The 26,078-nt window shown below is 46.3% G+C and overlaps 1 protein-coding gene across 1 annotated transcript in view; it reads right to left on the bottom strand.

Annotated features, from left to right (window-relative positions):
* LOC146190640 (uncharacterized) overlaps window positions 1–22,896 on the bottom strand; it is a 56,260-nt gene extending 33,364 nt beyond the window's left edge. The window contains exons 1-6 of the mRNA XM_084601010.1: window positions 21,206–22,896; window positions 9,088–9,456; window positions 8,435–8,677; window positions 7,249–7,491; window positions 6,540–6,846; window positions 1,266–1,729 (exon numbers count right to left, since the gene is read on the bottom strand). Coding sequence (XP_084457136.1) covers window positions 1,266–1,729; window positions 6,540–6,846; window positions 7,249–7,491; window positions 8,435–8,677; window positions 9,088–9,456; window positions 21,206–22,777 — 3,198 coding nt within the window. The 5' untranslated portion in view covers window positions 22,778–22,896. The remainder of the gene's footprint in view (window positions 1–1,265; window positions 1,730–6,539; window positions 6,847–7,248; window positions 7,492–8,434; window positions 8,678–9,087; window positions 9,457–21,205) is intronic.
* Between the last annotated feature and the right edge of the window lie 3,182 nt (window positions 22,897–26,078).

Here is a 26,078-nt window from a genome sequence, read left to right as displayed (position 1 = left end):
TATTGGGCCCTTTGTAAAAACCTTCTCCAAGACACTGTTTCAGTCAGCGCAGGCCCATTTCAGCCAGAGTATTGCAGCAATATTTGTATCAGTGACAGTCAACAATTTATATTCTTTCATTATAGTCTTTGTTACGCTATAGCGAGACACATTGTGTGATGAAATGATTAACCAATGTAACAGATAATCTCGTAGAGGCGTTGCCACCAATTGGGATGCTATAGACTGCAGTATGATTTCATTAATACAGAAAGGCCAGGATTAGCTTGAGTTACAATCTACTGTCTTAGAATAGCCCAGTGTTCAATGCTTGCAAAGGAGAACAACGATTTAATAGGACAATTGGTTCATGCTTAGAATAACTGCTAACACAGATAAAGACATACATAGAACTGGAATCGCTACTGATAAGGCGCCAGAAGCAAAGGCTCAAATTTCTGCACTCAATATACACCGACACAAAAGGCATTGATAAGGAAAAGTACCTCAAAATAGCCCACTATATTTCTAACAGGACAGATCACAGTTTTAAGATACGGGAAATGGCGTGTAAAATGAACTACAAAAAGTACTCATTTTTCCCACCTACTATTTCTGAATGGAAAAAGTTGCCAGCTGATGTTGTGAGTGTACATCGAGATGTATTTTTACGGCTAATCAATGATTTGTGATTTTACTGTTCCTTCAAACTATTATTGTTGACCGAATGCACTGTTGCTCCTTTTGTATTTTTTTAATTACTCCTTTGTCTACCCTCCCCACTTTTTTGTTCTTTCTCTCGTGTGATTTTTTTTTTTGTTGTTTTTTTATCTGCTCCTCACTTTAATGTTGTACCCACTCCCTTGCTATAATGCTTCGGCGCTGCAGGGTGTACTGAAAATAAAATTAAAAAAAAAATCACTCGTCGCGAACACACACGGACAAGAGATAAGGAACGAATAATAAATTGGCGCCCGTTTTGGCTTTTTATTCCTTATTTTTTCGCCCACGTGTATTCGCGTCGCGTTAATTTTGATCCTGATAAAGCGTAGGAGAAATGATAGGCAGGCATCACTTGAAATTTTGATTTCTTTTAAATGGGATCGAAACAAAGCACCACACATTGTTGCCAGAGACCTGTCAAAGCTGCGTTGATAACAATTCGTAACCGCTCTTGGTACTTCTTTTCGCATGCGGACAATCTGAGACTAGCTGTCACGTCCACACTGAACCGTGAAACAAGTTACACTTGTTCACTTTTTGTACAGTCATTTCCAACAGCCTACCTCTTCCTCGAGTTCTTTTCCTTTGGCCTCGAGCATTTTGACGCTCGCCGCGAGGCTTTCGTTCAGCTTGGACATGACACCCATCCGCTGCTCGAGTTCCTTGTGCTTGTTCTGTTCTTGCGCCAGCTTCTCTTCAAGTTCCTTCTGCTTTTTGGCGGCGGTCTCTTCGATGAGCTGCAGCGAGGCGACCTTCTCGATGACGTCTGCAGCAGCGCCGCTACCGGATCCTTTCATCATGGATTCGAGCTGCTTCTTGAGCGCATCCGCCTTCTTTCGTTCCTTCTGCAGCTCTTCCTGCTGCTTCTCCATCTTCTGCTTGAGGCACCCGAGCTCCGACGTCAGCTTGGCCTCCTGCTGCTTCGCCTTGAGCTGTGCCTCTTCGAGGGCCTTCCTGGCTGTTTGCACCTCTTCATCCATGCCCTCCTGCGTCACCTCGCGACTCCTCAACGTCACGTGCAGCTCACCTATGGAGAGAAGGTAAAGCGACCATCACCGCTGCTAAGCTACCGTAGCACGCTTGTATGGCAGGAAGCATATACACATTCTGGGGTGGGTCATTGGCAAACAGATCTACAGAAAAAAAAAAAAAAAGCACCCATTGCTGAGCTCTCTCTGCGTCCATGCTCCAATGTTCAAGTTCACCATCCGAAACAGAGTTGCACCAACTAGCACGCATCCTGCCAGTGAAAAAAAAAAAAAAAAAAAAAAAAAAAAAAAAAAAGCCATGGTCTGACCTGATTAATCGGGTGAGACTGTGCAAAATCACTGTTTGTATAGCCCGTGCCAAGACACGTATACTGCGACGTTACGATCTGTAGAGCCAATCAGAAGTCGGGCATAACATCGTTGCCAAGGTCACCGCTCGCGTCTAGCGTCCATATGAGCGTTTTCGCTTTAAAAAAGCGTCTTTAACTGAATAATTTCCTCGGATGCGATCTTATGTGAACAAAAAAAAAAAATGGGATTTTGATTTGGTTTTTCTGGTAAAAACAGCCCTCATCCAAGATTCAGGAATTGTATTTCTTTCGCTCGTTTTTCTGTTTTCTATTGCCACCTCACTTTACGGCGGTAATCTATGTCAAACAAAAGAGTTGAACTGAAAGACTGCGGTAATGTTTCCCTGTATATGTGCGCGTGAAATTTATTTGTTACTGCATTCTTTTTGAAAGGTTGACAAAATATTTGAAGGGTCACGAGATAATAACCATGGCTCGAGTTAAGCGGGATATTATAACGGAGGCAAGCAGCACCACAACAGGCGACGGGCACTAAAAAGGATCGCGAATAAGTCCTTCGCGAGAAAGAGAACGATGCACTAGAAATGGAACCTCAGTGTCTGAAGAGTGGGCAGGTTCGTTCTCCTTAGGTTATGAGATAATTGGTTGGCTTTTTCGTACTCATGTGCCTGTCAAAGCAGAGGTAAGTCTACTTGCCTTGGTTTGCTCTATGCATGGGTTTAACGTCAGTGGAGGCCTCCAGAAATTTCGACCACCTGAAGTTTAACTTTCACTGACATCTTGCAGTACACGGGCGCCTTGCTTTTCGCCACCGTCGAAAAGCGGTCGCCGCGACCAGTATTTGATCCCGTGTACTTAGGTTCAGTATTGTCGAGCCCCCTAATAAGTGAGCCAGCAAGTCGGGGCTGACCTGCTTGAGTTTTAAAATACTATTCCAGCTACGCAGCTCCAGACAGTGGTCCCTTTAAAATGCTGGGATAGAATGCCTGTTTATCCTAATGGACATTTACGTCGCTTTGATAACCATGTTCGGCTTAAGAACCCCGCATTTGAAGTTTCCCAAAGTGCAACACTCCTCCGTTATTGTTCAGGAATTATTCTGATCATTTTTCTTCTAGTGCAGTTCACACTGATGAAGAAAGAGAAATACGATCAGCTTGATAAGAACTTCAAATTTGTGGACAGGAATGAAGCACTTCTTTAAAAGCTTTAGAGCGCTGAAATTACACTTTCTTGCTTTCGCTTTTTTCGTGACATACAAAATTAGCTTAGTCTCTTATTTTGTTACCCATTTCTTAACGCCTAAAGAAAACATATAAAGCACACTTCGTACTTGAGTTGTTACGAAGCACAAAATTAACAAAAATATAAAAGAACAACTTTTTATACCACACGTGGCAAGATTGAGTGTCTTTATACCCCATCTTATATTACCATTATTTTATTTGTTTTATTTCTGACTTAGCATTCTTCTTGAGTGGGGCATTATATGACTGTTTTTGTTTGAGCCAAACACACTCCACTAGTAAATTGCCTCAGCTCTCTGTATATTTTTTTTTCGAAAAGCGATCGATTTTCATTAGTTGTAACATCTTCTTAATTGTTTGCTTTGCGACACCCATCCAGTATCTTTCCCGGTCCAAACGCTATCTTCCAAGGATAAACTTTGTATTCACAGCTTCTCCCTTATTGCTGAAATTACCTCATGCCCCCTTCAACGCATGACGGCTAGAAAAATTACCCCTCGGAACATCAGTTCTTATTTTATTTACTTTCTGTCACCCACCATTCCACTATCTCCTCATTAAACATACGTAATGAAATTTTTGCGACAGTAAGTTAGGCTGCTGTGATCGATAGCCTCTAAAGGCGAGAAGTTTAAATGAAATTCTCGGGGAGAATTCCGCTCTCCAAGAATTTCAGTAATAATGTTCAACAATAAAAGCTTTTTGGGCTTTGCTTGTTTATATTTACCTTCTTTATTAATCTAGGAAGTGCAAAAGTTCGCACGGCAAAGTGTGTTCCATACGTAACGAGATGAGTCTAGTCTGACTGAAATGTTCATGAAGAGTTAGTGAAATTAAAATGCATCAAATCATATTGCAATGCCGCGATGTGGTGGCGGAGCAGTTTCGTGCCGCTTGGTTTGCTGTAAACGCAGTAGACACAAAAATAAAAGTCCTGATTTTGAGCCTTACATATCATGCCCAGTCCTGGATGAACATCTATACATTTCACTTCGACAGAGAAACGTACAAGCAAAAAAGACCTGGAGGACATTTAAGCTCCGCCCTCAAGGGTACGACGCGATGCCGTTAACGGCTCCCGCATTCCGGCCCCGCTAACGGATCCTCGTTGCATACAGGTATATGAGCAGCATGTCTGACACGGCATCCAAGGGTCCCATCGATTCCCATCTAACCCTCCCACCTCATTGGAGAAACCCGAACGAAACAGAACCTGCCCATGTCATTTGGGTTCATGACGTCACACAACCAGCCAACCAATCAGTGATCAGCCATGTCACCCGCCACCTACCCCCTGCAAGGCGCATGCTCGCGACCTTTCGCTCGCAACGACGACATAGGCAAAGCCAACGCCGGATTGTCGGAGAACGAGGCCTCAAATGCTATCGTGCTAATACGTGTGCGACACTTGAGCTCTGTCTTCAAGGGTATGAGGTGACAGCGCTAATGCCTTCCACCTGCGGCTCCATTGTGGATCTTTATAGTTCGCGTACATACATTTTGCTACTCGCTTAACCACTAACCCCTTAATTCGCGCCTCTCTTATCTCATCCATACTCTTCAGCATGAAGTAGTGAAATACCACCTAATATGAAATACCGCATGACATAGATATAACGCCTCAATATTTACCCAAACAGGTCGTAGGGTAGAGGGTGTATGACTCGGAACTCGATGGTTCCGGGTTCGATTAACATCTCTCCCTTCCATCTCTCAGGAGTCCTCGAGTTGGCTGCTAGAGAATGTCACGTGGTCACTCGACGTCACGCAACCTGCCGACCTTTCAGTGAACCGGTTTGGTTTGCTTTGTGGGGTTTCACGTCCCAAAGCGACTCAGACTATAAAAGACGCCGTAGTGGAGGGCTCCTGAAATTTCGACCACCCTTGTGTTTTTTAACGTGCCCTGACATCGCACAGCACACGGGCGCCTTGCTTTTCGCCGCCATCGAAAAGCGGCCGCTGCGGCCGAGATTCGATCCCGCATCCTTGGACACAGTATTCGAACGCCATAACCACTGCACCACCACGGCGGGGATTAGTGTGATTCAGTGATTGGCCGTGTGACCTGCCAACCCTCACATGCAAGGGGCAGGATGGTGAGTTCTCGATCACGACGCTGACGCCACCGGATTTTATGCAGCGGGATCCTTAACGCAGTCATAACGGCATAAATTAAGCGTTTAAAGCCGTTTTGTGTTGCATTGGCGATATCGACATTTTGCAAATGATAATACCCACAGGCATAACTAGTTTTAGACGATCAATTTCAGTTACAGACACTATTTGTACTTTCTGAGTGCCGTCCTCGCTTATAAAGAGCCGGTATGCTACCATAAGTGATATGATAGCCCTTGGGTGGCTCCGTTGCTAACGATACTCATGCAGCGCAAGTCAGTTGACTGTTTACCAGAGCGAAAACTTTGAATTACTAAAACAGTACCAATGTGAAACCAATGGCTGCATATGTATTCTTAAGCATGCTTAGGGATGTGTGGTGTAACCATACTGTTGGTCTAGACTCTGCCAATTGCTGAATGACACGTTGAATTTCGAGATAGCGACCCCAATAACCCAGGCCGAAATTACCGGCAAAGAGAGAGGGGAGGTCTTTTTCCCAGAATGCGCCAAAATTCAATATGCATCAACAACCAAATTTTTCAGCCAGAAAAAAAAAAAAAAAATGAGCGCATTGCATATGGACGCAAACTGATCGACGCACCACCTCCGATGTTTGCTCTCAGCGCGCCATTAATAGTATAGCGATAGTCATCTTATTAATTTCGCCTACCTTTGTAATTGATACTTTGTAACTGTAGCCTGTGCTGAAATTTCATTTCCGAACCAGCACGAGCCAATTCAACGGCCACCTGCTTTTTAGCACGCGCGAATCAGATGTCTTGCTAGCGGTGGTCATCCGACACTTTCTTTGAGCCTTTGGGCATGTGCGCATCAGAGCGAGTCGGCGTAAACAAGGTTCCTTTTTGTTTGCACAGTACATGCAGTAATAACGACCACCACGCCTCCGCGTGGGTCAGGTCAGCACCGACACGACGCGTACCTTTGATTACTTCTGATCTAATCACGTCTCAAATAAAGTTGCAAAGCAGCATTCGATTCGATTGGATTCTCGGACAGGATTGGGCTGGCCAGTACTGACTGGACGCGGTGCGTGATAAGTCGTGGGAGGGAGGGTGAAGGGGGCCCTTGCACGGGTGGAGGCGCTTGCTCGGATTTTACAGTACGTGCGCTACGCATAAAATGTGCAGAGCAAAAGAATAACGGAGGCTCACTGATCTCGTCTTCCAGGTCCCTGATAATATCCTTGAGCTCGCCCCTTGTTGCAGTTTCCCTGACGGCCCGTGGCGCCCTCTTCTTGTAGTTGAGAGCATCCTTGAGCTTCTTGTACTCGCGGTTCATCCGGCTGTTTTCGACCTCCAGTTGCACGATCTTGGTCTGCAGAGCAGAGGTCTCCTCTTCCTTGGCTCGAACTTTCTTCTTGAGGCCGGCGATGAGGTCGTTCTCGATGTCGCTGGGCTTCTCCTTCTTGGGCGCATACTCCTGGATTACTACTGCTGACGGAGCTGCTCCGGCGGCCACCTATGTCGAGAAAGAAATGAATACGCGTGTTAATTCACTGCACTCATTCACCTGCGCTTGAATTCCTCATTCTCCCGTTTATTCCTTTTTCTATGTCCCTTTTTTTCTTCCATTTTTTTTTTACGTCAGCATGTAACGTAGCCAGACGGGCTTAGCTTTTAGTCAGCTTATTCCTCATATACGGCTTGTTTTACGCGAGGCTTATGCAGCTCGCTTGGTCAAAAAGGCGTCGCCTTCTCCACAGTCCAGAATTGAGAAACGCTACGTCTTTTCTACGTCTTTTCTACGTAGCATGAGAGACAAGTATGAGTTTACTAGAGGACCGTCAGAGAAGGAAGCGAGCTTTATTGAAAGTACATTTTGGTTGCGACCCTCATCAGAGTAGTTCCTGCGGGCTCCCACCTTCTCGAGCTCCTCCTTGAGCACGTTCAGCTTTCGCTCAGTGTCGGTGAGCTTCTCCTTGAGTTCCATGTTGTCCAGCTGGAGCAACTCCTGGGGTCCAGGTGGCGGTTTCCGGCTGAGCCGAAGTTGACAACGTTTGTTCTCCGCCATGAGCCTGTCATTCTCGGTCTCCAGGTCCTGGGCCTTCTGGCGAAGGATGCTGGCTTCCTGTTCCACCAGTTGCAGCTGCCGCTTAAGGTCCACCTGCAGGAACGATCTCGGACTGTAGGTGCGTATTATGAGTGGCAATTGTTCCTAAACCAAATTTAAGTGTTGATTAATACTGAGTGAGGCGCAGAAAAAGAGGTTATTAAATATAAATCTCAAGGAACCACAATTAAGGTGCCAATCTTGACTCGGTTGCCTGTGATTGACAACATTTTGAAAAAGGAATTGCTTTACAAGCAACGTCAATACACATTCAATACACATCACGACCGATGTTTCATGTACATGTACTTTCGGAGGAAAGGGTGGGGTACAAGACACGGCCGGTACAGGTCTCGCGAAAAATACATCGCAATGACGTCTCCCTACCGCATCTCAGGTCGAGACAGCCCGTAGGGGACCATATTTATCTGCAGGAATGATGGTGGTCTCGTTTCGATGTGTTGCGCTTCTGTTTGGTGAACTGCTGAACGGCGCTGTAGTATATTCCGGACCTGTTACGGCAGCTTTATCATTATGCGGAGAATGCCAGTTGTCACCTCATATTTCGTCCACATAATGAAAAATAAACAAACAAATGTAACCCGTGGAATTACTATTTGGCCTGAGCGGTTAGGCGAGAAGAAGCGAACTCTCACATGTTCGTCGATAAAAACGATGTTCAACTGGATGTCTCGCTACAGGACGCTATCGCGAGATGGCATTGCGATGCAGTTTTGCCTAGAGTCTAGTTTTGCCATTTTTCCGAGCTCTGCCTGCAGCCGGGGGTTGCATAGCACTTTTCTCTTAACAGTAAGTATGCAGGTTACAAAAAAAAAAAAAAAAAAAAGTGCTTAGAGTCGCCCTGTGAAGATAGAGGCCCATAATAATGTAGTCTTTAGATATAAACCGGTATTAGTGGAAATATTTTACTTGTATTCACAATGTGGCTACTTCATCATGAAGCAGATATTGATCTTAAACCACGTTTGCTTCCTACCTGCAGCTCGCTATCCAGTGACCGGCTGCGGACGATGACTTTGGAAGCCTTGCGTCGGTGCACCTCGATTTCAGTCTGGAGCCGCTCGTTCTCGCGCTCTTTCTCGATTAGCTTCTGACGCAGCTCACGGGCCTCATACTCGAGGAGCTTAGCCTTCTGCCGATGGTACACGTCCACGTCCGCTTCATTCTTGGGTGGTGCGGGCAACTCGATCTTGGTGAATGGTTGGCTCACCAGTTTCTCCTGCAGGAAGAAACGGGAAAATCTGACTAACCCAGGTAGCACGATCAATCGGCCCAATACCGGTGATATATTGGCAGTACACTGGCCCTATAGTGGACGGACATTGCCAACACAGTGCCGATGTTGGGCTGATGATTTGTGCTGACTGGGAAGAAGGCTGGAACACTTTGCACCACGCCCTAGTGGACAATTCCCCCAGGCTGGGCTGATGCAGTACGCCGTAATTAAAACAACAGCAAAAAAAAAAAAAAAAAAAACGAAAAGCTTTTTTTTTGTCCGTAAATATTTCCGATCGCGTATGTTGTTTGACGACTGAACACTCCTGCATCGCAGCTCAGGATGATACGGCTCGTCATCCTAACCACAGATTGCAAAGATTCTAAAGAGAATCCCGACGTCATGAGTCTTACCTGCAGGTACTTCACTTCCTTCTCGAGAGTCTCAATTTGCTGCTCTTTCTCTTCCACTTTGCGCCTGAGGACGCTGGTTTCCTGCTCCTGGAGTTCGAACTGCATACGTAGCTCTTCAACGGAGACCTCTTCGTCACTGTCGCTGTTATCTGGCCCACTGTCGCGCTTTCCGCTCAGCTTGCGGATCTGTAACATGAGGGTCTCGTTTTCCTGCTCGATGTTGTTCAGCTTGCGGCGCATCGTCTTGTTTTCTTCTTCGGCAAACCGAAGCTGTTCCCTGAGGTCTGTCTCGCGTTCCATTGAGTCGTACAGGTCCTTGCACATGGTCTCGTAGTCCTTGCCCATCACGGCTTCCTTGCTTTTCGATGCCTTCGACAAAAAAAAAAAAAAAAAAAAAATGAATATTAAAGAGAAGCTGAATTTTCAACCTGATTGAGAAGTCCACCAATTTATTATTAGACAGAGAATTCATAGCATTTGGACAGCATAAAAATGCTACACAGATGGTCACATGAGCACGGACGCGCTATAATGCCTACAAGTGTCGAGCCACATCCAGTTTCGCCTTAGGGACACTGAAAGCGATTGCAAAGTGATCTGTTTGCATTGATGCCTAGCTGAATGACAAAACAAATAATGGCACTACTTCCTCTAAATATATAGCTGGAAATAGTCAAAGAGAAAATAGAGTTGTCATCAGTGGAAGCCGTTTTCCCCATCAAACTGTGGTGCGGCAAGGTTCCGCCTCTCGGATACCAAAGCTGGAAAACATCACCGTGCATTTCAAAGCTGCGATTGCGGATGCCTGTCCGGTCTTTATGTCATGAATTTCAAACTACTGGCAACAAATTATTTACACAACTGTGTATACAGCTTGCTCGGTTGAAAAAGCATCATCTCCGTCGCCTTACCCCACCATTGAAAAAAAAAAGTAAATAAACGTGTCGGATAAAATACGTAATTCAAGAAAATCGCTTTATCGCCACTGGGGGTTCTAAACGAACCGAGGCTCTCTGCATGACAGGCGGAGAAGAGCACCTAAAGAACGCGGTGTGGCATGTCTTACGAACTTGTGTTTTGACTATGTACAGATGCTTCAGTACCAACGATTAGAAAAAAAATATATAATATTGCGCGGTTGCTGGGTTGTTTTCAGCCGAGTCAACAATATTGACACATGTCATTCATAGGCGACGAAGATTTGAACCGGCGATTCGGGGGCAATGACACATGCCATTCATAGGCGACGAAGATTTGAACCGGCGATTCGGAGAAGACGACGAAGCGAAACAGTGCTCCGCTTTCGTGCTGCCCTGACTGGCTGTTGTGTTGCAAGGCATCCGGAGCGCTTGCAGTTCCTCCCGCACGACTGAACGAATGAGATTTCGTAGCGCGTCCATGTCGCTGCCGATATGCACAGGAGGTGCGTCGGACCCAATGATGTTCACGTCACGGTTGTACTGACGGGCTCGGTGTTGCAGCGTTGTCTCCATGGTCGCTGCCTCGCTGAGAAACTCCGCCACAGTGCGCGGTGGACTGCGCACCAGTCCGGCGAAAAGTTCTTGTTTAACGCCCCGCATCAGGTGACGCAGTTTCTTATCTTCAGGCATTTGTGGGTCTGCACGCTTGAAAAGGCGTGTCATGTCCTCAACGAACATACGCACGCTCTCGTTCGGGCGCTGATTGCGCGAGTGTAGCGCAGCTTCTGCTCGCTCCCGGCGGTCGGCGCTAGGAAAGGTGGCTTTGAAATCACGACAGAAGGCTGCCCAGGATGGGAAGGCAGCCTCATGGTTTTCAAACCATGTCCGTGCAGACTCTTCAAGGGCGAAGTACACGTTGTGGAGCTTGCGCTCATCAGTCCACCCGTTGTAACGAGCAACTCGCTCGTAGTTCTCAAGCCAGTCCTCGGCGTCCTCGAACACGTCGCCATGAAAGGAGGGGGGTGTTCGCGGCTGATGACACAGGATGTGGGTGGGAAGCCTGCTCTCAGATGTCATTGCAGCAGGTTCGACGGCCGTCTGAGGATGCGTCGTTCTGGTAGCAGCCGGAAGGGGTCCGAATTCAGGGGGCTCTCCACGTAGGCGGCGGCCGAGGCGTTGATGTACGGGGGTAAGCTCCGTATTGGCAGGTTGATTCTGCAGGACTGGATCGATACCCAGCACCTCCACCAGATTTGTAACGTAACGTTACACAGAAGGCGTTCTGGTACTCTGACACCGAAGGACACCAACAGCCAGTCAGGGCAGCACGAAAGCGGAGCACTGTTTCGCTTCGTCGTCTTCTCCGAATCGCCGGTTCAAATCTTCGTCGCCTATGAATGGCATGTGTCATTGCCCCCGAATCGCCGGTTCAAATCTTCGTCGCCTATGAATGACATGTGTCAATATCAACAGCAACAACAACAAATATAAAGATCGCGTAATGAAAGGCGACGTTAAAGGCGCTATTGTATGTATACCTAAGGCAAAATCCTATGCGTCCTTGCTTCCGGACAAGCAACAACATGTGCAAAGAGAAAAGAAAAGAAGGTTTTTATTGAGAAAATTAATTGGACGGAGTTGTCCTCAATGCACTTTCTAGGTTTACAATGTTATAAACTGAATTGTCGGCACTACATTCCCCTCCTCTCCCATTTTTCTCCGCCCTCCCCTTCCACCCAACGTCCTCACAAACCTCAATAAAATTTCAAAGGTGGAGTAAATTGATGCTTTGTTTACAACCACTCTTTATCTTTAGTGAAGTTAAGAGACCGGTAACTTCGCAAACGGCAGTGTCTGCACGCAGAACATCGAGAAGCATAAGCATGCACATTTACCCAAATTAGAAGTTTTTCATATCAATCTACCTCGCGTTGTTTCGTATACTCTTAAGCGCAGGAAACAACATGATAAATGCCAAGGAATGCGGCGACTGCCGCCTGTCAGTCGGACGTAGCCAAGTGTAGAGGGTAGATCAAGGAGGGAGGAAGTGGGAGAAAGGAGAAAAAAAAAAAGAATTGGATTGAGAAGAGAACTGAACTAGAGAAGGGAATTAATTTTGAAGAAAAAGTTTCATAAATGCCTTGTTCAAAACTCCAAATATCATTCGGCCTTCCTCGCTGTGAACGGCTACGCTCTTGTGCCGCGTGTGGCTGGGAGTGACCTTAACTAATGGCTACTCCTATCTCATCGCAATGGCAGACTGTCCAACGTGTGAGCAGTGCAGGCACAATGAAACGATTGGGCACACACGTTATGACTGCCCTAGGTTTGAGCGAGAGTGTGCCCTCCTGGCTGGTACACCCCGCCGCCTGGACTCCCGTCCTCTTTAGACGCAAATATTATACGGCCTTGGACAAAGCATTCATCACAAAGGAAGGCGGTGAAGGCGCTCCTGAAGTTCTTAAAGGACTCGTGGTTGCGTTTTCCGCTATAAACTTTAAGTGTCCATGGATACGTGAAAAACCTATTTCCATTGCCGCTCTTTCTTTCCTTTTATACCCTGTGTCCCCATCTACTCCCCACACGTGTGGGGTAATCTACTGGGCTTCGCCTAGTTTCCGTTCGTCTGCCTTATCCCCCCTCTCTCTCTCTCTCCCTCTTTCTCTCTGTCTTGCCTTACCTTATTATAAAAGGTGTCCGGAAAAAAAATCTTGCAAAAGGATTATGCGACCAGGCAGATGGAAGGTGGTAATTATTGTCGTGAACTCTGCAATTAAGTAAAATTCATTCATCGTCTTTTTGTTCACTGCATTCACATGCACGCTTATACTTCGAAACTCTATGCAGTATTATTCAATGACTATTCCATTTTGTACAATTTTAATAGCGTGCATGTGTCCTGAGATATCCACGTCTAAATGTTCAGTCCGAGCCGTCTAATTACGCATGTTAGACCGCGGCACTCGACAAAGTGCTTCTCCCTGGTGTGACGTTGTTGCGTATGGTGCACTGCCTGACTAGAATGTGAGCTACAGGCTACAATCACTGATAAGCTGATAACTTTCCGTTCTTGTCCAGTTAACCAATCACTTGAAGAAACAGCAAGCGCCGAGCTCTGTCCGCACCGTGATACGTCGGTTTTGAAGGCCAAGATCGAAAATGTTCGCCAATAACGAAATGTCTTCATGCATCTCCTGATTCTCCGCGTTCTTTTCAAGCGAAGCTCTCTGCGCAGCAGCTGCGTCACCAGGAAGGAGCTTTATGACGAATATTTTGGTATCGCATGCATAATTAGATAGTTTTGGGCTGAAAGTTTAGAAAGGCATATCTCGGGAAACATGGTCGTCGTTGTTCTCCAAATTGATGGCATATGACACAAGGTCTCTATTGTGTAGAATAGAATTGGTCGTCTCTTTTTTCGCGCGGGTTGGAGTAGCCAGCATGCATCGTAGACGCAGGCAGAAAAAAGAATATCACATTCCACTAGAACCATTGATTGATGGGGATGTGGGTGTTGCTTAGGCGCAGATATCTCAAAAATGCGCGTCTTTTGGCACGAGATATCCAAACTTTGTTCAGCCACAGAGCCGAGGGATATTACGTTTTTAATTTTCTATACACTTATATGATCATTTCTAATGACTGGCTATAAATCCCTAATTGCGTGTCTAGTGGAAAGTGGTAAAAAGGTTAACGCTAGTGTAACAGGTAAAAAGGTAAAAACGATTGTTGACCATGCTACTGTTTAAATCATTTTTTGTCCTTTTTTTCTGATGTGCGCCAGCAATGGCATTGTGCTGTAGAAAGAACTTTTTACCTCGAAAAGTAACGTTGTCGAGATAAAAGATCAGCCAGTAAAAAAAAAAAATAATAATAATAATAATACAAATAAAAAATAAAGGATCGGCATGCTGAACGCAGTTAACTATCTGCGTTAGTCGTCAAAGTATTTTTGTCTCCATGTTTAACGCGATAGCATTACGACTGCCACGAAATCGGAAACTCTCAAGAATCGTTGACGGCGTCATCATCCTGCTGTCTCGGGGCGACAATGGTCTGGTTTGGTCTAAACGACGTCAGCCCACCGGCTACAATCAAGTCCAGCTTTGTGGGGCATCTTGCAGTTGTGATCGAAGTAACTGTGGTATATTATAAGATACATTTAGAAACATATATTGATAAAAATGGCCCATGCTTCAGATTCGTAGTAAAATTTTGGTTCTGTAGTTTGGCCTGCGCTTACTACGAATAAGTAAGTAAAACGGCCATTGAAATTTAGTGTGGCATGTTTTAAATTATTGTGACGCAACTGCGAAATATTGTAAGGCACGTTAACGAATATACTGATAGAAATTGCCACAGCTTTGGACGCGCAGCAAAATTTGATTCGGAGGTTTCTCCGACGCTCATAACGAATAAACACGGTCGCAAGGAACCAATGGGGGCCGATTTTAAAAATCAATAGCAACAAAACTACAAGCCTGTCGAAGGAGGACCTGATGACATATATATTGACTGGGTGCAGTTATACAACACAAGAAATAAAAGTAATACATAAGTAATCTTTATAAAATTTGTTCCAAATTTCTAAGCATGGAAACACAGGCGGGAATGAAACATCAGCTGCAACGAAACGCCAGCTGTAGTAAACATCGGATAGGACAACTTGTTCTTTTTCGATGACAAGGTATAGTGACTGGGTTACACTGATAAATTCGGCTGGCTGAGGTCCCTTGGTAGAGGTCGTGGGGATACAATATGTGCACTAGGCTGCAGAAATATAGAAGAAGGCAAAGGTAGAGAAGAACGCTGTCGTACATCCTCTGTATACGGAGTTCTCTATTGCACACTTTCTGTGGCAAAGTTGGGCTCTAATTAACCTTTGTAATTCCTTAATAAAAACATAATGTCACTTACAAATTCGTGCCACATTTAAAACAAAAAGGCCTCTAAATAGGAGTACACGATGAATGTAATATTGAACACTGTAATGTCTTTTGAGCGCATTTTGAAGTAGAACGAGGTTTAATTTGGGGTATGTTGGTCACAGAAGAGAGGCAAACTAAGGTGCAGAAGAATATAGGACCAAAGTTTTAATTACGAATGACATCGAGCAGTGACGCTACAGAATTCTCGTATCGGGCCGTGATACCGATAACAATCTACTATAGAAAGAATTTAAATGTCTTGACTGCTCAGCAGGGACAATCTACCCTCCTTCTATCAAGAAAGGAACCTTTCCGACGCCGCACATGTGCTTTGCGGTAACCCTCCCCCGTGGTCTTACTCGTGCAGAGGAGGTTGCGCTTCGGAGGATCCGGGTCGGGGTTACCCTATCTCCGGCCGTCACTCGTGCGTGACCTCAATTGCGGTACTTATACCCCGCCGAGGGTGCCCCGTCTGGCACTCTCAAAAGCACTGACGGCAGATCTCCGCCACTTATCTGAAACCAACAAGAATTCGACAGATGGCAGCAGTGGGTCTCACGCCGAACATCTCATCCTCATACATTGCCTGGACGTAGGAGACCCATTACCACTGCCTCCTAGACTTCATAGATCGACTAACCTTTTCTCGCTTATTTAACAACCCTATTTTTTTAACTCCCTTTGCGCCTTCAAGCAATAAACAACGTAAATGAAAAAAAAAGATATATATATATATATATATATATATATATATATATATATATATATATATATATATATATATATATATATATATATATATATATATATATATATATATATATATTTATATACAGCTCACTTTAGGCGGCAGCAGAAGGGGAAGGATAATCACCGATGCACCTGTAATATGTCTTTTTTTAAGGAACATAAGAGAAAACACCTTAATTTGTTGATCTCGCTCCACCATGAAAAGAGAGAAGTGAATAATACAGTACTTGGTTCAACCCGGCATGCTCACTCCACATACCTAAAAAGTACCAATGACCAGTACTAACACGACAACTAAAGCTACCAGTAATGAACAGGGTTTTCGGTCACGCTGCTACTGATTAGCATTTACATTAACCTAAAGTCCACAACAAGCGGTGTAGACGGTTAATTGACATTCCTTACGAAAACTCTACAAGCGGTGAGCACCAAATCATGCACTGAGTGCCGCTTCAGGTTTTATATGCCTTCAAGAATTTTACCTTATTTACGCTTATTGTGCATAGAACTACTCGCCTGAAAGGATATAGGCGGATCGTCGCATTAGCTCACCAACGGCAGCACGTAGACCATCCCAGAAATAGTGAACAAGAATTTTTTTCAAACCGACGTTGTTTGTGAATGTAAATTTAGAAATGTTTGTAAATGCATCATAGCAGGTATGTCCGCCGATCTTCCTTTGAGAAGGTTGAAGTTTTTTTTTTGCCATTTATTGTCACAAACGAACCCAGTTGGTTTTCTGTGGCATTCTTATCTACTCGATGCGAATTCCGGACAAAATATAAAAGCAAGTTGTAGATTCTCACCGGGAGGTTAATCCGTCTATTAAGTTCATAACAGTACATTTACAATGATCTGCGGTGGCATTATAATTATAAGCTATTAAAAAAAAATCAAAACCTCGAATAACAGCACAACAGCAGCCAGCAAACAAAGACGAAGTCTCATCTATCAAAAACCGCGCATTCCCTGAGCACCACTAAATTACAGCTGTGATCCTTAAATATTAAATATGCCACAGTAAAGATGCACGTTGCAGAAACCCAACAAAAGTTCAATTGTTGTCAGATGCCTGAACATTCCTGCTTTTGTCATTTAAAACAAAATGAGGAGAGAGCGTAGTGTAGCAGTGGCCACGGGCAGAAGTTGTTAACAGAGCGGCTCCATTCACACACACACACACACACACACACACACACACACACACACACACACACACACACACACACACACACACACACACACACACACACACACACACACACACACACACACACACACACACACACACACACACACACACACACACACACACACACACACACACACACACACACACACACACACACACACACACACACACACACACACACACACACACACACACACACACACACACACGCGCGCGCACGCACACACACACACACTTTTCGGTGGAGGCGAAAAGCAAGGCGCCCGTGTGCTGTGCGATGTCAGTGCATGTTAAAAAACCCCAGGTGGTCGAAATTTCCGGAGTCCTCCACTACGGCGTCTCTCATAGCCTGAGTTGCTTTAGGACGTTAAACCCCACAAAAACAAAACAAAAACAACACACACACACACACACACACACACACACACACACACACACACACACACACACACACACACACACACACACACACACACACACACACACACACACACACACACACACACACACACACACACACACACACACACACACACACACACACACACACACAGAGAGAGATTGATTGATTTATAGGAAGGGAAAGGCGCGGTAACTGTCTCACGTTCTCTGCGGACACCTCAACCGCGCCGTAAGGGAAGGGAGGAAGGTGGGAGTGAAAGTGCAAATAGAGAAAGAGGAGCCGTAGTGGAGGGCTAAGGAGTAATTTCGACCACCTGGGGTTGGTTGGTTGGTTCACAGGAAGGGAAAGGCGCAGCATCTGGCACACTTGCTCTGTGGACACCTGAACCGCGCCGTAAGGGAAGGGAGGAAGGTGGGAGTGAAAGTGGAAAGAGAGAAAGGGGAGCCGTAGTGGAAGGCTACGGAGTAATTTCGACCACCTGGGGATCTTTAACGTGCGCTGACATCGCACAGCACACGGACGCCAGTTCGTTTCGCCTCCATCGAAACGCAGCCGCCGAGGTCGGGTTCGAACTCGGGAACTCCGGCACAGTAGTCGGGCGTCTTACCACTGCGCCACCCCGGCGGGCGACCACCTGGGGAACACACACACACACACACACACACACACACAGAGAGAGAGAGAGAGAGAGAGAGAGAGAGGGAGGGAGGGAGGGAGGGAGGGAGGGAGGGATAGAGAGCACGTTCGTTGCAGCGCTCATAGCTTTGGACTGGACGGGATCGTCGTCGCTCCTGTCGCGTGACGTTTCACCATTGGTCAACCAGTATAGGCGTCTTCGACAGGCCCCTTTATATAACAGCCCGTCCACCATTCAAGAAGTCACGAAAGGATTGGTGAGGCTGTTCCCTGAAGTGACCGTTGTGCGTGTCCGTCAGCGTCACAGCGACAGAGCACAACAGCACCCAGAAGCGCACACGTTCGCAGGCCCGGTTACAACAACATGCAGTATCTAACGACGCATGGACATTTCTGTATTCCACCTTCATCGAAATGCTGCCTCCGCAATTTGGGTTCGATCTCACGTTCTTCAGCTCAGCAGCCGAATGCCATATCTACTTAGCCACCATGGCGGGTCTTATACACTAAAATCGAGTGTCTTGCTAAATGAATTGCTTTTTTGCAGAGATGCAGTTGGTATCAACACCAGATCGCATTATTGTAACTGACGCCGATTAACAAAGCTATTTCACAACAATGTATAGAAGAATTATTGATACTGCTTAGATGAACGTTAATCGTACGTAAGCTTAATCATTGTTCTCTTTAACTGTCTGAAATATTACCTCTTTTTTATTTATCACTCTCTGCCTGCAGCACAAAACATTTGATAGTTGATTTGGTTCATGCGATTTAAAATCCAAAGTGACTCAGGCTATGAGAAACGCGGTAGTGGAGGGCTCCAGAATTTTCGAACACCTGTGGTTCTTCAATGTGCACCGATATCGCACAGCACATGACCTTGCATTTCGCTTCTATCAAAAAACGATCGCCGCAGCGGGGATTCGATCTCGGGTCGTGGGATTCGTGATGGGAATGCAGAATAGATTCTCAGATATTCGGCGTAAGCACGAAATCTGTTAAAAACAATCCCGCCTATACGATGACTACCTGCCTAAAAATAGTGCACTAAGTAGAAGCAAAGTGCAGTCACTCATTTGGCGTCCTCTGGTTCGGTTTGCGCGGGATAGTAACAGCAGGTTAAAAGTGTGTTAAGCCTGGTGCGCCTCTGTACGTGCGACGAATTTTAGAACCGTGACGTAGATGCTCTTCGAGAACAAAGTGCGCATCAACGTCAGCCCTCTTCGCAAGCTCTCCCCTCTTGAAGCATTGTCCGGCAGCGAAATGTATTGGCAGTCTGCCAAGCATAAGAGTCGATTCTCCGCTTTCTCTGTTGTTTCACAAACTAAACGTCTTATGACAGCACCGATTTGCAAACGTCTGATCCTTCGGGGCCATGCGAGGTGATGAGAAGCATGAAAAAGGGTTGCTGCCAAAGATACCGTAAACTTAAGCAATTGCGCATACTGCTCGGCTGTTCTGCATTATGCACTACCAGTTTCAGTGAATTATTGCTAATTTCTCTCTCTAAAGTCGAGTCGATTCATGCGTCTGAGCGCTGCCCTACACGACAGAGCAGAGAACAGATGGAGATAATGTTTCTTTATTTTCAAATTACCGCAGGAGCCATGAAGTGTGTCTCAGTCCAAGGCTTGGACCGAAGAAAACCGCCTCACAAGGGCGGTCGTCTACCAGCGGTGATTAACAAAGAAGTTAGCAGATCGTAGCGCAAGCATTCGAAGCTTGGAAAGTGTGTTCTTATGTATATGTAACCAGACGTGTCCTCAAGGCTGTAAGTAGATTTCCAATAAGAATTTCATCACTAATAGCCTTTTGAACGCAGCCTATGGCAAAACGAACCTATTTCTTTTACTGCGAACGTCCGAGAAAATTGAACAGATTTCATTCACTTTTCTCGATCTAAATCCCCAGATAGAATTCTTGGCCGTTTCACCCTCGCCCTGCAAAAGTGCTAGCTTGCTTGGTTAAATCCAACATTTCCAGCGATAAAGCGAAATTCCCGCAGAGTACATAGTGCGTAGTAAATATAGTTCCCAGTCTCGAACCTCAAGCCAGGGGTTTTTATTGAGCTGTCACTTTTGATGCGCCAAAAAAGCACCGCGTTTGACAGTGAAAAATTAAGTGGTAGGTTCTGGCCTTATTTAGACCACGTTCGGCTCATTTTGCGATGAAATCAGCACAGGGCCTCTTTTTCACTTCGCCTAAACTAAACCACCATGCCCTGACCAGTACCGACGTATCGAATTCACGCTCAGCGGCCAGGATTTACAACACGTGAGTAATCGCGCAAGTAAACCTGCGCGCATTGTTTTCTTCAGCTGTGAAGAACTGAAGATTCTGTACACCTTCCTCTCGTAGTTGTGTAGCACCTTGGCTTATGCAAATGTTAAGTGTAATTATTCGGGTGTTAGGTTTATCCTCTTTATATTCAATAACATTAAAGCTGTTTTCAAGAGTCCCATTCACTTACACCGGCCTTTTTTTCCCTCGATAGATGAGAAACGCAGATTGAAGACTTTGTCCTCCACCTAGGTTGCACACAAGCACCTCTGAAATTCGGAGTTCTAAGAAAGTTACAGTGGCCAACTTCGCCGTTCGGAGTATTGGTCATTTTGTTTGTATGAAAATGAGCTGAAGATTAACATGTTAGTACAAGCTATATTACTTTGATTTTGGAAATTGTTTTAAGCAAAATGCCTGTTATGTAAAATACAGTGCATATTCACGTATATATATATATATATATATATATATATATATATATATATATATATATATATATATATATATATATATATATATATATATATATATATATATATATTTTCCTGCTAGTTGTACACAAAACTTTCCTTGAGAAGTAGCGATGCTCATGATATTAGCCATGTGTGAGCATATATGACTCATTCCTTTTTGTTGAGTCGGTGTTTCGGCCTGTAACCTTTCTGACTGTGCCTACATGTTTACCGCAAGCACCCTTTATTTATGCGACATGTGATGTGCTGCAACATGTGGATATTCGTCCTTCTTATTTTTTAATTAAATGGGTCTGCAGCACACCTGCCGCGCTTAATGCGACACCTATTCATCAAGCTAGCGGAGGAGACGGTTCCTGTTCCGTTCTAGTTGAGGGAGAACATACTCTGGCACGTGTTCAAGACCCAAACGTGTAATTTCAGTTGGAAAAACAAGTCCAGGTTATTGTGCAAAGTATCTGGCTGCATTTGTGTTCCTACAAGTGGAGGAAAAAAAAAGGTAAGTAAATGCAATAACAAAGAAGACTTACTTGGCTCACAGTTACGCCTTTGGCCCCACTGCTTATTTGTTTCTTTAAAGAAGAATTGTCCATTTCCAACTTTGTTTTGGCATCCTTGAGAACTTCCAGCTCTGTAGCAAGCTTAACAGAGAGCTCGTTTGCGACATGGAGCTCATCTTCAAGTACTTTCATCCTCGTTTTGTCGACTTCAATTTGTGTTGTCTTCTGCAATTCCGCCACTTTATCGTCTAATTGTCCCTTTTCAAGTTCTAATTGTTCAACACGCCTCTCGGCCTTGCGCAGTTTGAACTGCAGAACGCGGCAGTTTTTCGACGTCGATTCTAATTCTTTCTTGAGGTCTTGGTACTCGGACTGCTGGTCTTCGCGGTACGAATCTTGTAGCTCCTCTAGCTGTTCTTCCAGGTCTTGAACTTCCTTCTTGTACTCTTCGTTCTCTTCCATTAGCTCCTCACACAGACTTTCGGCTTGCTGAAGTTTCACTTTTAAACCCTCCGCTTCCTTCTTGATGTCCTCATTTAAGTCCCTCTTATCCAGTTCCTGCTGCAACTCCTTCACTTCTAGCTTGAGGCATTTGTTGTCGTCTTTGAGCTCCTCGTTGATGGCTTCAAGCTCATTGTTTTTGGATCTCAGTTTGAGTATCTCAGATGCAGTCTTCTCCAAAGATTTCTTGTCTGCGTCAGTCACCTGCGACCTCCTCTTCTGCATTTCCATCTTCTCTTTCTCGAGCCTCTGTATTTTGTCCTCGGCTGAAGCCAGTTGGCTCTTGAGTTTGGCCATGCTGTTCTGCAGGTCTTCGTAGCTGTCGTAGTAAGCCAACGTGGTGTCCGTTGTTTCTGTCGTCTCGGTGAGTGCCACGCTCCCATCGTCGTCCTCGTCGTCATCGCGCTCTTCCTTGTTCTGACTGGCGGTTGTCTTCACCTTCAGAATGAACTCTACGTCGGCAGACGGTGACGTGACCGCCGCCGTGTCTGTGGGCAACGCGGGAGACGGGCCCTTCTCCACCTCCTGGGCCTCCACGATCTTGATGCGCTGGCTCCGTCTGCGCTCTTTCACATTAGCCGCAGAGGGCTGCTGCTCCGTATCGCTGCTTTGCGATTCAGAATCGCTTTTGTTCACTTGCAACCGCGACGCGTCTGCTGAGTTCCGGGATGCGTTGCTTGCCACTTCCTCACTACTTCCGGAGGAAAGCGGACGGCGTCTCCTGAGCTTCACGCTAGTGATGTCCTCCTGTTGAGCGTCGCTTTCATCCACGGTCCGCCTGCGCCTCACGGTCGTCTTGGCCTCATCCTCCGAGGTGTTGCCCGTGGCCGACGCTGTCGCCTTGGCGGCCTTCGGCTGTCCAGCTGTTGCTGTGGGGTTTTCGGTCGACGCGGCGGCAGCACGTGTATTTTGGGAGTTTGGAAAGCTGTCCTTGCGACCCTGGGCGGGTTTTTTGTCGGGTTGACGCTCGTTCGTCGTTTTGGCGGCAGCAGCCGGAGCCGCGCTTGGCTTGCTGTGCTCGGAGACATCGCGGAAACAGCGCTTGCACCTCGAGGCCTTGGCGAAGTGGGGCACAAATCCGGGACACTCCCCGGCACTCATTGTTACGGCGCGTCACGTTCACATCATACTGGAGACGATCGATGATCACATGCTTGCACTGCGACGTAGCCCATTTGCAAAGTCGGGACCATGCCGCCGCTCCGCAGAGGCCTGCCACATTTCGCGTGCAGCACAGGAAAGCGAGGCCCGGGGCTGCGCTCAGAACGCCTTCGCAGAAGGGATCCATAAATACCAGCCCTAGGACCGACCGAGGCGGCGAGGTATTTTTGGATTCAGACATGCCGGCGGTGGCAGCTCAGTGCTGCATCAGTTCCCGCCGGTCCTGCTGCCTTGCTGAATGGCGGGAAGCACACTGGGACGCAACGAGCGCCCTCTAAACGCCGGAGCAACGTTCCAGGCACGCTCCACTTGCCTCCCTTCCGCGGTTGGCCGTCGCGACAACGAGGGGCGGTGCCGCGTCACTCTCCTACGGTGCGGCCGCTCACCGCCGCTTGGCCCTTGGCTTGTTCTTTTCACCGACGGCCATCAGTGTGTGGCGTAATGAGCGAAGGCTTACGCAGAGGTGAACTGGGAGTAGTTGGGAGGAACGACATCTTCGTAGCTTACCTAACGTGAAACTTCTATATCCTGCCGCTACTTCCCACTGCCAAAATGGCGGCGACGCCGGCGAGTCTCATCTTCATAATTGTCAATTGAGAGCTCCCCAGTACTCAGTTGTAACACGTGCTGAATACGGTTAAGGGAAGCGTGCGTCATTGCTGAGCATCCGGTGGTTTCATCTTCGACAGTGGCAAGACGCGTGCAATCCGTGCGCCAGCGGAAGCTATATGCATTACCACACAGTTATGCGTGTGGTGTCATACACCCCTCCCAACGAGCGCACCACCGTTCAGATGGCAGCTTTAACCAAGCTTCTTTGATATACACCCGAAAGATGTACCGTAGTTCCTTACGCTACGGCTTCTGTAATGAGCGAAGGCTTACGCAGAGGTGAACTGGGAGTAGTTGGGAGGAACGACATCTTCGTAGCTTACCTAACGTGAAACTTCTATATCCTGCCGCTACTTCCCACTGCCAAAATGGCGGCGACGCCGGCGAGTCTCATCTTCATAATTGTCAATTGAGAGCTCCCCAGTACTCAGTTGTAACACGTGCTGAATACGGTTAAGGGAAGCGTGCGTCATTGCTGAGCATCCGGTGGTTTCATCTTCGACAGTGGCAAGACGCGTGCAATCCGTGCGCCAGCGGAAGCTATATGCATTACCACACAGTTATGCGTGTGGTGTCATACACCCCTCCCAACGAGCGCACCACCGTTCAGATGGCAGCTTTAACCAAGCTTCTTTGATATACGCCCGAAAGATGTACCGTAGTTCCTTACGCTACGGCTTCTGTATGTGTACGTTCTCATTCAGACGAGCTTGGCGCCTGAGCATAAGGAAGAGATGGCTACACTGTAGCGAACACTTACTGTCGCTCGGTTTATTCAGCGTTCTGGCCGGTCTGTCTTCGGTACATTATGATGTCTGTCAGGACAATACAATATAAAAAAGCGTCACCACGTAGCCGACGATCTTAGAACTCCCTCCCCTATTTCCATACTCACGGCAGCATATTTGAGAGCACACATGCAATCGGTTGAACCTTATGAATTGCATTGTCCTTTTATTTGCCGAAGTGATCAAAAAAGCTTCACACCATCATTTTACATATTCGTATTCTGTTCTAGATATATTTTCCCTTTCATTACTATTGTCTTTTCAATGACCATTTTTGTATTCTTGACTTTCGCTTGGTGTGCTTTTAACAAGCGAACTTTGAAAGTCATGTTCTAGTTTTTTATTGTCTTTAAATTCCAGTATATAGTATATATTACAATGATATATTGGTTTAATGCATTGTAGGGGAACTACATGGGGATTGCCAGATAGGTCATATCGAAGAGCCCCGGGTTAATTTCGGCGACATGGAGTTATTTATATTGATATGGTGTGGCATGCCTCGCAGATCAGGTTCTAAGCTCCGGCGCGAAAGGGATGCTTCGAGGCACCTTCTTACGATGAAGAAGAAAGAACAGGTTTAATTTACATAATTACAAACCTAGAGGCGGATGCCAAGCTGAGGGAACACGCACGCACGCACGCACGCACGCACGCACGCACGCACGCACGCACGCACGCACACACACACACACACACACACACACACACACACACACACACACACACACACACACACACACACACACACACACACACACACACACACACACACGCACACACGCGCACACGCACACACACACACACACACACGCACGCACGCAGAGAGAGAGAGAGAGAGAGAGAGAGAGAGAGAGAGAGAGAGAGAGAGAGAGAGAGAGAGAGAGAGAGCACGTTCGTTGCAGCGCTCATAGCTTTGGATTGAACGGGACCGTCGTCGTTCCTGTCACGTGACGTTTCACGATTGGTCAACCGCGCTAGGCGTCTTCGACAGGCCCCTTTATATAACAGCCCGTCCACCACCCAAGAAGTCACGAAAGGATCAGTGACGCTGTTCCCTGAAGTGACCGTTGTGCGCGTCCGTCAGCGTCACAGCGACAGAGCACAACAGCACCCAGAAGCGCACACGTTCGCAGGCCCGGTTATAACAACATGCACTATCTAACGACACATCTAATTCCACCTTCATCGAAATGCTGCCTCCTCAACTTGGGTTCGATCTCACGTCTTTCAGCTCAGCAGCCGAATGCCATAACTGCTTAGTCACCATGGCGGGTCTTATACATTAAAAGCGAGTGTCCTGCTAAACGAATTGCTATTTTTTTGCAGAGATGCAGTTGGTATCAGCACCAGATCGCATTATTGTAACTGACGCCGATTAACAAAGCTATTTCGCAACAATGTATACAAGAATTATTGATACTGCTTAGATGAACGTTAATCGTACGTACGCTTAATCATTGCTCTCTTTAACTGTCTGAAAGATTACCTCTTTTTTATTTATCACTCTCTGCCTACAGCACAAAACATTTGATAGTTGATTTGGTTCATGCGATTTAAAATCCAAAGTGACTCAGGCTATGAGAAACGCGGTAGTGGAGGGCTCCAGAAATTTCGAACACCTGTGATTCTTCAATGTGCACCGATATCGCACAGCACATGACCTTGCGTTTCGCGTCTATCAAAAAACGATCGCCGCAGCAGGGATTCGATCTCGGGTAGTTGGATTCAGCAATCGAACGCCTTAACAGCAGCGTCAGTACAGTGACATCACCACGGCAGGTGCCAGAAAGTTTTGAGTTTAAATTGAACAACTGCTCCCTTAGCGCGATCATTCGCAC

Source organism: Amblyomma maculatum, chromosome 4 (assembly GCF_055883805.1).
Source record: "Amblyomma maculatum isolate TAMU_Amacu chromosome 4, ASM5588380v1, whole genome shotgun sequence".
NCBI classification, from domain to species: Eukaryota; Metazoa; Arthropoda; class Arachnida; order Ixodida; family Ixodidae; genus Amblyomma; species Amblyomma maculatum.
The sequence above is the reverse complement of the archived record's forward strand: the minus strand, read 5'-3'. Positions and strand labels throughout refer to the sequence as shown.